Consider the following 16,311-nt stretch of genomic DNA (forward strand, 5'->3'; position numbering starts at 1 on the left):
AAAATTATAGGTCACTTAGGGGAAAAAGGCTGCCCTAGTTGTAAGTAGGTTGTAGTCTATTACCAGTAAGGAACTGCTTACTAGGGTCTTGTAAGAAGCAGATAGCATCAGAGATATACAACCTGAAAAGGATGTGGGCCAGTTGTGTTAAAAAACAGGAGAGATGGCTGGGTTGGTGGTTACACCCTCATAATTTTGAACTTAGGGCAAGGTCTTAGGCTCACATGGGGTTCTTCCTTCAGTGGATTTATGGAAAGCTACAGAATCTTATAGGTTGATCAATGAATCTGTCAGTGAGTTCTATCTTAATCACAAGTGAAAATGGGCTCTCAAAAATCTAGAGCCAAACTTCATCACAGACCTACCCTAGAAGTAACCCCATCTCGATGATCACATGTACTCCTTGCTTCTGAACCTGTGGGAGCAAAGAATGGATCTTGCCTATGTCTGAAGTCTAACCACATTTTATTATTTTTTTTTATATTCATTCTTTGATGTGAAAATAACCAGAAAGATTTTTGTAAGTATACAAATAGATTACAAACCACTGTGAAAAACAAAATGCTTTTGAAATGTTAATAGCCCCTCACTTTCCCAAAGTACAGTAAAAAAAAAAAAATGCCTTTCCTCATTGTTCAAATGTCCATTTAAAGCAAAAGCAATGTATGAAATTATATTTCAATTACTAGCATTTCAGTATTTTGCTGGGTATTAACAGTACAAAAGATTCTGCACATTTGAGGAAGATGCTTTGCTCTCTGCAGTAAGACCCTTAATATTTTCCAAAGGAAATGATGTGATCTTTAATGAATAAAACAAGTGTCCTTTCAATAATACAAAACACACTCCATGAAAGAAGGGAAAAGTATAATGAAGCATGCTACCTTTTATTTGACAGAGAAGTGATGGATTCAGGCTGCAGAATGAGACGACTATTTTTTGGACATGGCCAATGTAGATAACTTATTTTGCTTGACTAGTTACAAGGAGGGTTTTTTTCCCCTTTTCCAATGAGAGGGAGATGTTAGATTGAAGGGAGAGAAAACAGATTTCAGTTAACTGGGGAAAAATAATTTTAAAAAATATGAATGTATCACTCTTTGGGACATCTATTTTTCATTACAACTTTCCTGGTTTTTTTCTATGACTGTGATCCATAGGAAGGGGATAAGGATAATAAGGGACCCAAGACAACAGATACAGCTACAAAAGAGACTTGTCTAGATGGTGTGTAACCTAAAATAAAGCATACTTAGGACTCGATGACTTTTAAAGTGGTTTTTGTGTGTCTCTCTCTTACCTAAACCTAGAGAACTGAAATGTCTCCTCCCAGGTTATACACCTAGCAAGGAGCAGTCAGGACTCAAATTCAGGGCCTCAAATTCAATGCTGTTCCCATCATTTGGTTTCTACCACACCACATGGCCTGAACTTAAGTTTAGTTCTCTTTTTCTTATTACAGAGATACCATATAAACCTGTTTTCTAAAGGTGTCACATAATGTGCTTTTTTTTTTTTTTTTTTTTGCATACTTTGTATTAATCCAAGTCTCACCTTTACTGTCGTAAATTTCTGGAGGCAAATCATAAGGCACAGGAAAAGAGCTTGCTGGTTCTTGCTTTTCTGAAAAGACTTTTCTCTTGATTTTGAAGGTATCCATTCCCTGAAGAAATACAGGGAGAAATTACTAAGGTATCCAAAATTCTAGGAAAATAGATGCTTTATGGAACAAATGTACCTCTTATGAAATTTACAATCCGATCCAAGTTGGTTCAAGAAAGTTAAAAAGCCCTAAGAAGCCAAATATTTTTCCTTCCATCTCCACCCAAATCATCTTTTCATTCTTTTATCTAAAACATTACCAAAGAGGAAGAGAGTTTCGAGCAAGAAGAAATCTAAAAGCAAATAATACTTGTACAAATTTCAGAGAGAGAAAATAGAACCAATTTTAGGAAAAACAGCCCATTTTCACCATAATTCCACATAAAGTTTATAGGGAGCTTATGTAATTCTCTGTGCAAAAACACCTTTCAGTACATTACTACCAATTTTCCAGACAGGTGCTGTCAACAGTAATAGGCTACTTGTGGAAGAATAAGGTGGAGGATGTGACTACAAAAGTCTCAGTAGAGGCAGCAAGAGCCTGGGTGTGGAAATCTGGGGGATGGCAGTATGAAACAGAGAAGAGAAAATAGAAACAAGATATTTTGTCAAGTAAGGGGCCAAAAAGTGACCCACTTTCTGCACTCAACAGAGATGAGCTCTGTGATATAAATTCTTAAGATTATGAGTTGGAAGAAGCTCCAAATTATCTAGCTGAACATCTGAGGTTGAGGAAACAGAAATTGAGAGAGGTATTACAAAATGTGAGGGCCCAACAGGTAGATCAAAGAGGTCTCCCAATTGTCCTGGATAAATTCGGCGGGGGCGGGGGGGGGGTATTGAGAATAAGGGGAAGGTTAAATTTGACGGTGAGATGTTGAGACAGAATGATTAGGAGGAATAAAACAGTAGAGTGGATACAAGGCTTTTTAAAACTCACTTGACTGTTATTTTAGAGGGTAGTGTGAAGAGGGTAACTGGATAGTATCCTAGGGTTACAAGGAGAAGCATGGAAATGGGGTCAAAACTAGACCAGATTTTGAAGTCATGTTTATTCTTTTGGGAAAGGAGAAGCTTAGACATGCAGTTGGAAAACAAGTGGTCAGAATACAAATTTTGTTTATTCTCCAAGAGACTCTTGGATGACACAGCACAGTCATTTTGTAGCATCATATTATAAACTGAAAATTTGGGTTTGAAAGCAACAGGAAGAAGTCCTGAGTTCAAATCCCACCTCTGACACTAGCTGTGTGATCCTGGGAAGGTTGCTTAATGCTGTTTGCCTTGGTTTCCTCAATTGTAAAATATTGTAATAATACCAGCCACATTCTCAAGGCTATGGTGAGGATCATATGAGAAAATCATCATAAAGTGCTTTAGCACAGTGCTAAGTAAGCAATATGGTGGCTTTTAATAAACAACTGATAGTCTCAAAGATACCTTCTAGCTCTAACTTTATGATCCAATGTTGCTGCCTTATATTTGTATCCATGCAGAGGTGCCCAATGAGTGACCAGATCATCTTGAAAGTGCTTTTCTTAATAAGCATACTTTTAAACTCTTAGTATTGCCAGATCTACATAAAAGTTCTTTGAGTTCTTGTACCAATTATGATGTCAAAATATTCTTGAACACTTTTTGTTTAAAAATTTCTGTTGCAAAGTTTCTCCCTCCCTCTCCAGTCCATCTTCCATTTATTGAGAAGGAAAACGATAGGATACTCACTAAACATGTGAAATAATTCAAAATATATGTCCATATTGGACATGCTGAAAAAAAAAAAAGCATGAAAAGTAAAAGTTAAAAAAAAAAAAGTTTCCATCTACCTTGAGTTCATTAGTTCTCTCTCTGGAAGTGGACAATATTTTTCTTCAGAAATACCTTTGAAGTGTCTGAGACCACTGTATTGATCAGAGTAGCCAAGTCTTTTATAGCTGATTATTGATACTTTTCCTTCTCTCTAAAGCCCAACAGCAGACATGCAGCACAGACACATTCTGGCTAATAGTGACATAATTTCATTTTATTGAGGCCCAGAATGATTAAATGACTTGCTCAAAGTTACAACAGTAGACTTAGGATGAATTTCAACAATTTTATAGAGTTAGTTAGACATGATTTAAAATTCAACTCCCCTTATTCTAAAAATGAGGAAGGAAGGATACAAGTCTTATGCATGTATTAGGGTCTGCTTAGTGGTGAAGTGGGATAGAGTGCTGAACCTGAATTCAGGAAGAGCGAAATTCAATTGGTCTCAGATGCTTAGTAATGATGTGACCCTGAGTTAGTCATTTAATTCTGTTTACCTAAGTCTCCCCATTCACAAAATGGAGATGATAATTGAACCTAAGAGTCAAAGGAGATAATTATAGAGCAGTGCCTGGCATATAATAAGCACTAAATAAGTGTTTAGAAAACAAACTCCTCCTGTCTGCCTCAGTTTCTTTATTTGTAAAATGGAGACGATAACAGTCCCTATCTACCAGGGTTGTTTTGAGGACCAAATGACATAATAACTGTAAAGTGTTTAGCACAATACTGGACACACAGTAAATACATATAAATGTTGGTCATTATCGTCGTCTTCATCATCTTCTTCATTGTCTTCATCATTGTTGTCATCTTCTTCTTCATACTTGCTATCATCTTCATCAGTCATCTTCATTTTTGTTATCATACTGTCATCACCATCTTCACTTTTATCTTCATTATTGCCTTCATCAACTTCATCTTCATCACTGTCATCATCGTCATCTTCTGCTGCTTCATCATCTTCTTCATCTTCATCCTCTTCTTTATCATCATCCTCATCCTCAATTTTACAGTTGAAGAAACTGAGAAAGGGTAAAAATTAAGTGACTTTCCCTGATCACTTTTAAACTCACCTATAGTCACATTTGAATTTGGGTTTTCCTTTCTCTAGGCCTGGTGCTCTCCACTATGCTACCTGGTGGGCCCACAGAGCTTAAGCAACTTATCCGAGTTAGTAAAAGAGTTAGTTTTTTTTTTTTTCTAGTTTTTAAAAAAGAGTTAGTAAAAAAGATGGGACTCAAATTCAGTTAGAACTAACTTAGTGTTTATCCTAATATCAAAGCTGGAAAAAAAAACCCTGATGTTCTAACTCTTGTGAGACACATAACAGATAAGACCCATCAAAGATGTGAAATAAGTTATGGGAAAATCAGGTCAGTGTGAGAAAACTGCAACGCAGTAAAACTTGAAAAACATTGGAGAAGAGAGAAAGATTGTAGACTAATGGCCATCACAGTCACTGTTAAATACCTTTATGGGAATTCAGAAAGAAGCCATCGTCTTTCTCCTGTGTTTTAGTCATCTTTAGTCCTGTAGCTTCCTAAGCTCACTCTGATTCACTTAGCACTAAGATCTGTCTTCCTACACATCCCACCAGGTGTTTCTGCTTTGTGTCTATCTGGCTTTCTATTCATAGAAGATTCTGACCCAATTCTCACAGGAACTATTGAGCATTTTTGTCCTTGGAATTCTATTTTTGTTCCAAATTCTACAAATTATCAAAAAGGATTTAAGTTCTGCTTCATAATGTTTGTAAAATAATTTCAGGCCTTCAGTTAATTATTCTTATTTGTCATCTGGACATTTCTGAAACCAAAGGAGATGTTTCTATGACAGAAAAGACAATACAATGTATAAAATACCAGGTGAGAGGGAAGATTTATTTCACAACTCAGAAACTGCCAGCTTTTCCATATTTGCTTTGAGAAATATTTGCATCAACCTTGCACCTTTCTGAGCTCCATAGCAAAGTTCCAACATATGGAGCAAACAGCATGAATCACAAACTACATTTCACTTGTGATTACTGGGGAGGGAGATAGGGGAAAGAAATGGGTATTTCTATTACAACTGGATATTTTAAATAGAAAGCCATACACAGATTAAAGTTTTCCTCCCTGAAATAATGCTCAAAGAACGTTATTGAATCCTCCAAGAATAATGTTCAAAAATGCAGCAGCTGACAAAGAATTAAGACAATAGTAGTCATTAGCTTGCATAATAACAATCATAATAAAAGTTCCCATTTATATGGTTCATTATGGTTTCTAAAACACATTTTCACATGTCATCTTCCTTTATTCCAAACCAACCTCCTTCCAAACTTCCCGATTACTCTCAGAAGTAATATTTTCTACATGCCCCACGTCTCCAAGCTGTTACCCTAACTATTTCTGCCTTCCCAACATCACTTGCACATCCCCTTCTTTCCACAGCCACAGCCACTGCCCTTGTAGAGGCCTTCATCATTACATCTGTGAATTACGACTGCAGTAGTTTTCTGGTTGGTCTTTCTCTAGACTTTCCCCATTCATTTGTCAATGTGATTTTCCTATGAATTACAAAACCACCATGTTGTTCTGTCATTTTCCAGTTTCATATGACTCTGTCACCCCATTTGTGGATTTCTTGGCAAAAATACTGGAGTGATTTGTCATTTTCCCCATCCAGCTTACTGAAGCAAATAGGGTTAAGTGACTTGTCGAAGATCACACAGCTAATAAGTGCCTGAGGCCACATTTGAACTCAGACCTTCCTGATTCCAGGCCTGGTGCTCTATCCACTGTATCATCTAGCTGCTTTATTATGACACTTGAATAATTTCAAACTGCTTTTCAAAAAGGTAGTATAATTTCAAAGCTCCACCAACAACATATTAGTGTGCCTATCATTCCATAATTCCTCCAACATTGACTTTTACCAATTTTTTACTTCTTTGCTAATTTGCAGGTTGTATGAGATGAAATCTCTGGTTGTTCTGAATTATATTTCTCTTATCAGTGATTTGGAGCATTTTTTTCACATAGTTTCAAATATTTTGCAATTCTTTTGAGGAGTGTTTGTTCATATCCCTTGACCATGTATCTATTAGGAAATAGTTACTAGGCACATATATACATGAAAACATGGATGGATGGATAGATGGATAGAAATATACTGAATGTCTTGTTCAGTCATTTCAGTTCCATCCAACTTTTTCGGACCTCATTTGGGGTTTTCTTGGCAGATGCTGGAGTGGTTTGCCATTTTCTTCTCCAGCTCATTTTACAGATGAGAAACTGAGGCAAACAGAGCTAAGTGACTTTCCTAGAGGAGACTTCTTGATTCTAAGCTCCATCCATTGCATCAATAGGGACTAATTTTAAATAACTAGCTATCTTATTCTTCCCCTAAAACTCCCAAGTTATTTACTATATAATCAAAAAATAATAATACTGAGAAAAGAATACTGAATTTTGAGTCAAAAGATATATATTCAAGTTATAGCTCAATTACTTATTACTTATATGACTAAGCTACTCTTTCTGGCCCTTGATTTCCTTATCTATAAAATCAGGACTTTGAGTTAGATTGTCTCTAGGATCTCTTTCAATTCTCTATTAATTAATAACAAGGGTAGAATTATGCAAGGGTGTTTTATCTAATCCATGAGTCAATCAGCATTTACTAAGCTTCTATTACATGCAGAGAACTATGTGATAGGAGATGGGGATACAAAGACAAAAGTGACAGTCCCTAAAACTCAATGAATTTACAATTAGCCAAGGAAAACACCTACATAGTACATATGAAATAGTTCAGCTCCCCTCTTCCCCCCATAGACACAGAGTGATTTGAAAGAAAAGGAATAGTGAAGGAGATTGAATTTACCCTTGAAGGAAAAAAAGGGATTCTTTTTCCTTTTTTTTTTTTTTTTTTCTGAGAGTTCAATGACTTGTTCAGGGTCACAAAGCTAGGAAGTGTTAAGTGTCTGAGACCAGATTTCAACTCAGGTCCTCCTGACTTCAGGGCTGGTGCTCTATCCACTGCTCCACCTCACTGCCCTGAATAGAGCCAGAGATAGAGGGAGAAATGAGATGAGGTATGAGAGAAGTAATATATAATCAAGCTGGAAAGGTAGCCCATACCAAATGCTAAAAGGAAAACTTTATAATTTGAGCTCTGTGGTCAAACATAGATCAGAATGACTGGAGAATGCCCTGGATGCAGTGGAAAATCCTGGCCTTTTAAAAGTCTTTAACAGGTCTCAGTTTGACCAAGGACCAGTGATTAAGGTTAAGTCATAATTGAAACAAAGAATGGACTCTTTTACCCAGTCAAAAAAAAAAATCCAATCTGGGAGGGGAAGATCCTCAGCATTTCTGGTAAAAATAATCTACTCTCAGACAATCTGAAACAGAAATGGGAAATAATTTAAAAGAATTAGACTAGAGGGCAATAGTCCAAGTGAGAGTTGATGACAAGTCTCTGAATTAGATTTGTAGTGTGAGAAGAGAGGAGATAGATGGGAGATATGCTGGGGGAAATAGAATTGATGAGACTGGGCAATTTGTTTAGACATGGAGGGTGAACGAGGATAAAGAATGGCTGATGACACTGAGGTTGCAAACTTGGCTATTAGGAGGATGGTAGTGCTTGAAAAAACAAGGAAGTTAGGAAGAGGATTTGGGAGGAGAGATAATGACGTCTCTTTTGGACATGTTGAGTCCAGAACAGTGCTTCTCCCAATAAGGAGGTTGCTACTGGTTCCAAGTCGCCACTATGATGCTGATAAGAAAGCAGGCTGATGCAATCCTAACAAGTAGAGGCAAAAACTTACTTGCACTCTCATTAAATATCAATTTGTTACTAGATCCTGTTGAGTCCACCTTTATAATATCTCTGGCATTTTGCCTCCTGCTCCCTTCTGATGCTGCAGTTATCTTGGTATAATGCCTACACTATTCCTTCATTTTCCTAAGCTGTAAAATAGGCTGGTAATACTCATTATTTACCTCAAAATATGCTATGAAAGTCAAATGAACTAGCAAATACAAAGCACTCTCTGAACACCAAGGTCTCCCATTAGTACTAATTATTATTACTAATAGCACCAAATGCTAACATTACCTATTAATAATACAAAAATGTAAAATAGATTTTGACATTAGCTATGGTTAGAGAGCTAAATGTTTAGGAAAAGGCAATGAACAGGAAGCTACTTTTATATCCAAGTCTCACTTCATTCATTTGTAAGAACAAAGGGTTAGATTAGATGATTTTTTAGATCCCTGTAGCCCTGACTTTATATAATTCCAGGGGTATCTACCTGACTAGGCAAAGGTTTATTATTTTTTCTCTCTCATTCTCTTCTGATATTCTCTCAAATTCCCCTCTCATATTCTTTATTCTCTCCCATATTCTCTCTCTTCAATATTTTCATTCTCTCTCTCCTTTATTATCTTTTCTCTTATCCATCCACATCCTATTCCTGAAGTAAAGTTTTTGAAACATACTATATATGTATAGTATACACATATATACGCATATATATATTTTATACTGAATTGTAATACTATATATTATCTCTCTTATAGGGCTGTTACGAAGATTAAATGCAATAATTTCAATATAATAAAAATATCAATGTGAATTATTATTAGCTTAAAATTCACTTATTCCACTCATTTAAAAGTAGTAGAAAAATAAGCAATTCAGTATATGATTACCTTGGAAATTCTAGCCTTCCCAATTAACTATAAGAGATCTTATATGTTTTCGGGATTTCCCTTCCAATACAAGTGTCCATATGTCATTCCTGTCTTTTGGGATGAACTGAAAAATACCTCAATACCCTATGGAACATCACATATCATAGCCCTGAGCAATTTGAGTACAGATATTTATTCTCATGGCTAAGGAGAATTTTAAAAAAATTTCTGAGTTTCCTTCAAGGTGAAATGCCCAACAACATTAAGAGATTGGAAATGTTTTGGATGCAAAAGGTCACTGTAAGCAAAATTTACAGCAAAAGTATGTGTTCTGGAACACCTCGTGATCAGAGCAACTTACTAGTGTGAAGAACAAAAGTTGTAACACTGGTTGCTGATAACTCAGAAATGTGGGTGTTATGGACATGCAGTGCTCAAAGGTATGCAACATTTAAGGTACAAAATCAAAAAGATAGATTTTCTTTTTTAAAATTTTCTCTCTCTTCTATTACACTAGTAAAGTAATAGCAGCAAAGATTATTTAGTTGATTGGGAATGTGGGTTTAGCATATTAATTAAATGAATCTATTTATGGCAGTGAATCAAAGAACATATTTTTAATTCCTGCTATTGTAAAGGCTGGGGTTAGTGGGTTCTCTGGGCTCAAGAGTTCGAGCTACAGTGGGAATCCAGAATCTGCATTGAATTCAACATTAATATGGTGAGCTCCCTGGAGTGGCAGTTCACCAGGTGGCCTTTGGAGACATAAACCAGCCCAAGTTGGAAACAATAACATCACCTCTTGTAATGATCAGCATTCAGCTAGAGACTATACCTCAAGCTCAAGAAAGATGGGGAGATCTAGATTCAAAAATAAGAAAAACAGAAATCCTATGATGAAAAGCCAACTTGTTATTGTGAGTGATGCCATTTTCAGTTGGGCCTGACTCTCTGTGACCCCACTTGCGGTTACTAGAGATGTTTGCCATTTCCTTGACCAGTTCATTTTACAGATGAGAAACTACAGCAAACAGAATTAAGTTACTAACCCAGAGTTATACAGCTAATTAAGTGTCTGAGGCCTGATCTGAACTCAAGAAGACTCTAGCCCTGGTGCTCTATGTAATGCACCACTAGGAATAAATAAAGTTACCATGATTTTAAGGCAGAATGGTGAAGTAGAAAAAGCCCTGTGCTTGGAGTAAGAATTTTTAAAATGGATCTGTCAGATCTATTAATATTTACTGTATAAGAAATTTAAATTGATAAAAATTTAAAGTTCATTTAAAATAAATCCATTATATATTAACATACATAACATTTTTAATGTCAATGGTTAATGATGTTTAATGTCAATGTTTTAAGGATAATTAACTATATTTTGGAAAACAAAAAAATTTATGGAGAATGGTATTGTTTTACATTTTTACAAATCAGTTTAATGTCTAGATTAATAAAGGAGCTTGGTTCTTAAGTCTGCTTTTGTATTTAATCTATTTTAATGTTGTTTTGGTTGTAAAGTATATGAAGAAAATCTGACCTCACACAGAAAATTGAAAAAGGGAGTAAAATTTTAGTTACTTTTTCAGATAACTGTGGATATTCTTTTTTTGTAACATGTCAAAGTTGTACAAGTGGTAGATTCTTAAAGATTACTTATAATGTGGAATTAGAAAACATATCCATGAACTTTTCATTACTGCATGTATGAAATACAAACAAGGATTATATGCAGCTAAAATCTGTTGTACCTTGCTTTGAATGTTTTTTTAAAACCAATACATGATTTTATTATCATGCATTGGTACCTTGGAAAATATCGGTTATGCAGATCATCTGACATTTTGTTTTGTAATGTTCAAAAAATCGCATTCACTAATATCACCAAGGATCTCATCAGAAAAGTCTTTAAATATCAGGAAACTTTCAAGCTGAAAGTGGTAGACACAAGTTTCCCAAAATTCCAGTTTTCAATTGAAAATTTAAATTTTATCATGGGCAATAAATTCTGTCAAATTTTACTCTGAGGTTACAGGCTCAAGAAAATATCTGCCAAATTCAAGTAGCAATAGATTATCAATTATTCTTTCAAATAAAATGTTGTTTCATGAAAAAGTGATTATTTTAGTTCACAACTCACAAAACTACAAGAGTTTTTCACAAGACAATCACTATACTTGAGTATTATAGCAGGAGTATTTTGTCACAAAACATTATGTGTACTCAAGGCTGAGATTTAATAAAATATTCATCATTTCATCAAGGATATTCTTAAGAGAAACTGCATTCCTTTTTTTAAAAAAACTTTTGTGAATGTCTGGTAGTAAAAAATGCAATTACTAATCGTATAATTTGTTTTTGCCACTGTGATTTATGCTAAAACAGCAGCAGTTTGACCCATCATTGCATTTTAAGATCAGTGCAAATGTCAATCCAGTAGTTCTAGAATAAATCATTAAGTTCAAAACACCTAATCAACACTTGTAATATTTATGTAGTATTTATGTTTGTTGTCAAGCACTCCCATAAAAGCAGATCTTCAATAATCAGTTGGCATTAATATTGAATGCACAACAAACAAAACAACAAATCCTCTCATGTCTACAGAGTCATCCATTTTAAGTCAAAAGCACAATCCTACAGAGAGCTGTTTTCATGTCTACAAAAGCTAAGTCAGAGGTCACATAGCTTCTGGAAAACTCCATTACATACCAATGATTTAGTCCAACTTTTTTCATTTTACAGACGAGGGAATTAAGGCCAACAAAAGCCTTGAGAGGTGCCCCAAAAAGCCTGGTTTAGTTCTACCTTTTACTAATCATGTGGCCTCACGTAGCACATTGCTTCCTCTTTTTGAACTATTTCCAGATCTGCAAAATGGGTGAATACTTTCACTAATTACTGTCAGAACTGTTTAAATTGTAATATGTTATAAGAACAGAGGATACTTAAAAAAAAAATAAAGTCTCTGTATCTCAAAGTCTCTAAACAAGGATTAGAGGCATAATCTCATATATTCTTCTTGCGAAAAAAAAAATACATTTAACTAAATTCTGAGGTTGAAATAATCATCTCCTATACCCTACCATTGTGCTTTAGGCATCATAGGAGATAAAAGAGGACAAAGTGTACTCTTATAATTAAAAGAAATGAAAATCTAATTGACATGAGGCCAGAACTATTAAAAAGTTTTATATAATGGCCCCATATCTGCAAGATTAGAGCAAAAAATAATGATTTTAAATAAAAAAAACAAAACTGAAAAGTGGAATCTTTGTCAAAGGAAAGAACAGTCTTTATTTTCTGACAGACAAATTGTTCTCTTAGGTTAAAAAAAAAACTTTCCTTGGCAATGTGAAGATTCTGGCAATGTTAAATATGAGAAAACCCATCATTAAATGAAAAAAATTCAAAAATTTACATTTTTATTTACTGATAGGGAATCAATATTTTTAACCTTTAATAACATGCAAGTATTAGTTATGACTAAAATAACCACTCACTGACCATTTACTTACTATAATTGTCAGACTCACTGAGTGAACCAAATTAAAATGCAATTGGAAAATACTTAACAAAATATATAAAAATACAACAGAGATAATGTTAATTTGTAGTTTTCTAAAACAATATGTGCCCTCTATTTCTTCTTCATTTCAACACCACTAGTGTAGCATGTACAAAGTATATCTAATTATCTTTTTACATTTCCTACTTTCTTATATATTTATTACATCTCCCCAAGAAGTCTTTACATCTCTTCCAGGGCATCGGATATGCTTTCTATTTCGCGTGTATGTCTGTGTGTTTCTTGTATTTTAGTACAGGACAATACAGACAGAAAATGACAATACAGGGCTGTGTGGGTAAGAAACAGATTCCAAGAAAATTCTTTTACATAAAATATCTGATCAGAAAGTACAAATAAACAAATTTTTAAAGGTACTGTCCAATGTCCTTATTTTTACTAATGGGGAAACAGCCCCAGAGAAGTGAAATAATTTGCCAATAGGTGATTGTACAGGAACTAAGTGGCAAAGCCAAAACTTGGCCCTCTAGCTACAAATCTGTGCTCCTAGTAACTCGTGTTCAGGAGGAAAAACCCAAGGAAATACATCATTCAGTGATGCCTTTTCATTATGTTGATTATGATTTTGTTTTTATTTGAGTAAAACTAAGAAAACAGATTTGATAAACCTGAGTTTACTGGGAGTATTCAGTTAACCTAAACACCTAATTTCCTAACTGCTCTGGATAAAAAACAATGCACTATGCACAACACAGTATGTCCTAATCAGATATCTGGACTACCATGCACTTGATCCCACATTTTAAAAAAAACTTCAGAAAGTATTCAAAAGAAAGGCAATCAGAATGGTAAAAAGCTTTGAGTTCATGTCATGTGAGGATAGAGGAACTGGATATGTTTCTCCCAAGTTGACTTTCTATTCTAAACAAACATTTGAAGAGAAATATCACACAGAAAATAAATTAGGCATGTTATAAAAAAGATCAGCGAAGACTTCCTAGTTACTAAAGGTTTGACATGGAAGGAAATGAAAGACTTATACACCAAACAGTCAAAAGAAACTCACTTTTAATTGAAAGAAGTAAAGGATATTCAATAACAATCTCTATTGAAAACACTGCATTGATTCAGGTGACAGTTAACTCCCCTGCCCCTAAACTGCCCACAGCTGTCTACTGGTCAAGCATCAGTGCAAGCTGAGTCTTTAGTCTTTTGCATCAACCTATTAAGAAAAAGAATCAGGGAGACAAAGGGACTATGGTAAATATTCCTCCTATATAGTTCTGTTTGGTTTCAGAGGATTCAGCTAGGAATTATGAGAAATTATAAAGAAGGAAATTTAGATTTTAAAAAGGAGGGGAAAACTCCAAAGTACAATGGAAAGTGGAGGTCTTTAAGTAAAATTCTGTCATTCTATTACTATCAGGCAAGAAATCTGTTTCTTTCCCAGACCACCATTTCCTTGATAGGAGGAAAGAACTGTGCCTGCAGCTTTTAGTCAGCTAATGGCAATTCAATTCAATACCCTTTTATTAAACTACAGCTAAAAGCTGCTCAAAACCTAGAATAGCATCATTTGGTCATTACATAATAAATATCTGTTGAACTGAATTGTCACTAACAAGCAAAGCACTTTGTCTAGCTAGATAAATTATCTTATCAATAAAGTGAAGTGGTTGGTCTAAATGATCTCTAAGACCTCTTCTGTTTTCATATTTTTGTGATTGTAAATATACGATGGTCAAAAGATAGTTTAATGTTGAACGAATAATAGACAGCATTAGCAAAATTACTATTCACTCCAAGGCATGATGAATTCAGATCTATTCCAGGAATCAGGAAGACATGAATTCAAATTATACCTCTGATAGATGTAACCCTGTGTGACCCTGGGCAAGACAGAACCTCAGGGTGTCCAAGATAACTCTGTAAGACTAAGTTAAGAGAAGGTACTGACCTACACGTGTAGAATGAATTTCCTCATCAGGGAGTTCCCTGTACCTGTGAAATTAAAGGTCTATTTCCCATCTCTTTGTGACTCCATTTGGGACTTTTTTGGGCAAAGATACTAGAATAGTTTACCATTTCCTTTGCCAGCTCATTTTACAGAAGAGGAAACTGAGGTAAACAGAGCTAAGTGACTTGCCCAGTGTCACACAGCTGGAGTCTAGAGACACATCTGAACTAAGATCTTGATTCTGGGCCTTTCATTTTATCCACCATGCCACCAAATGGCCTCATCTCTAACCCTTATCTAATAATCAAAATTAGCAGGAATGCTGGTCATATCAAAGACTTAATGAAAATAAAAACTCAAGAAAATTCCTATCTCTTAACTATTTAATTTAAAGTGTCCATGACCTTTTGTATAAAACTTTTTGGCAGTCAGGTGAAGCTACAGAAAGCTCAGAATAACAGTTTTAAACACATAAAATAAAATGCACAAAATCACAATTCCATTTTCAATCTAATATAATTATGAGAGATTTTTTTTTTTTAATTCACAGATCACAGGATAAGAATCCTTGATCTATATAAAAAAGGGGAAAGGACCCAGATGTGCAAAACTATTTGTAGCAGCCTATTTTGTAAATGAGAAGGAACTGAAAACTGAATGGATGCCCTGATATCAGTTGGGGAATGGCTGAATATTGTTATGGTTTATGAATGTTATGGAATATTATTGTTTTATAAGAAACAATCAGCAGAATGATTTCAGGCCTAGAGAGACTTACATGAAATGATGCTAAGTTAAGTTAGTAGAACCAGGAGAACATTGTATATAGCAACTACAAAATTATGGGACAATTCATTCTGATGGATGTGGTTCTTTTCAATGAGGTGATTTAGGTCAATTCCAAAAGACTTGGGAAGGAGAGAACCATTTACACCCAAAAAGAGGACCATGGGGACTGAAAGTAGATTATATTTTCACTTTTTTTGCTGTTTGCTCACTTTTCATTTTCTTTCTCATTTCCCCCCCCCCCTTTTTCATCTGATTTTTCTTGGGCAGCATGATAACTATGGAGAGATGTATAGAAGAATTGCAATATATTTAACATATATTGGATTGCTTGCTGTCCAGATCAGGGGATGAGGGGACAGGAGGGAGAAAAGCTTGGAAGGTAGAGTTTTGTAGGGGTGCATGTTGAAAACTGTCTTTGCATGTATTTTGAAAATAAAAAGCTATTATTTAAAAAAAAATCCCTGAATCATAATCACAAAATTAAAAGTCTTCTCATACTTCCAGATAATACCAGTTCTTCGGTATATGGAAACAATATTTAATAATAAATACTTTCCAATAGTCCTTACTTTACCCTATGCAGTAACAATGTGTTCTCTATATAATCCATTCTTCATAAGAGTAAATCTTGACTACACAGATTAAGGGAGAAGATATGTATTATGTACACACACACACACAATATAGAAATATAGCAAAGTAAGGTAGGAAAAGAAATACCATTCCCATTTTGCAGATAAGAAAAGTGAGGGTCAGAAAAATTAAATGTATAACCCAAGATCACAAGGCTGATACAAGAACCAGGATACTAAGTTCCCAGACTTCAAACTCACTAATGAAGTTTTTAAGTATTGCTCCCCAATTCCATTTTCCCTAAAAGCTCAGTGGCGATTTTGCATAGTAGGCTTTTTTGGGAAAGAATATATTATATC

The 16,311-nt window shown here is 34.8% G+C and overlaps 1 protein-coding gene across 3 annotated transcripts in view; it reads right to left on the reverse strand.

The window, feature by feature from the left end:
- Nucleotides 1-16,311, reverse strand: part of TDP1 (tyrosyl-DNA phosphodiesterase 1) — a 170,779-nt gene that overhangs the window by 21,435 nt on the left and 133,033 nt on the right. For 2 of the 3 annotated variants that reach the window (XM_051977415.1, XM_051977414.1), the window contains one exon: nt 1,555-1,663. The exons of the other annotated variant lie outside the window; for it this stretch is intronic. In XM_051977415.1, coding sequence (XP_051833375.1) covers nt 1,555-1,663 — 109 coding nt within the window. The remainder of the gene's footprint in view (nt 1-1,554; nt 1,664-16,311) is intronic. 3 annotated transcript variants of the gene reach the window in all.

The sequence above is a fragment of the Antechinus flavipes genome, chromosome 2, assembly GCF_016432865.1.
Source record: "Antechinus flavipes isolate AdamAnt ecotype Samford, QLD, Australia chromosome 2, AdamAnt_v2, whole genome shotgun sequence".
Lineage (NCBI taxonomy): Eukaryota > Metazoa > Chordata > Mammalia > Dasyuromorphia > Dasyuridae > Antechinus > Antechinus flavipes.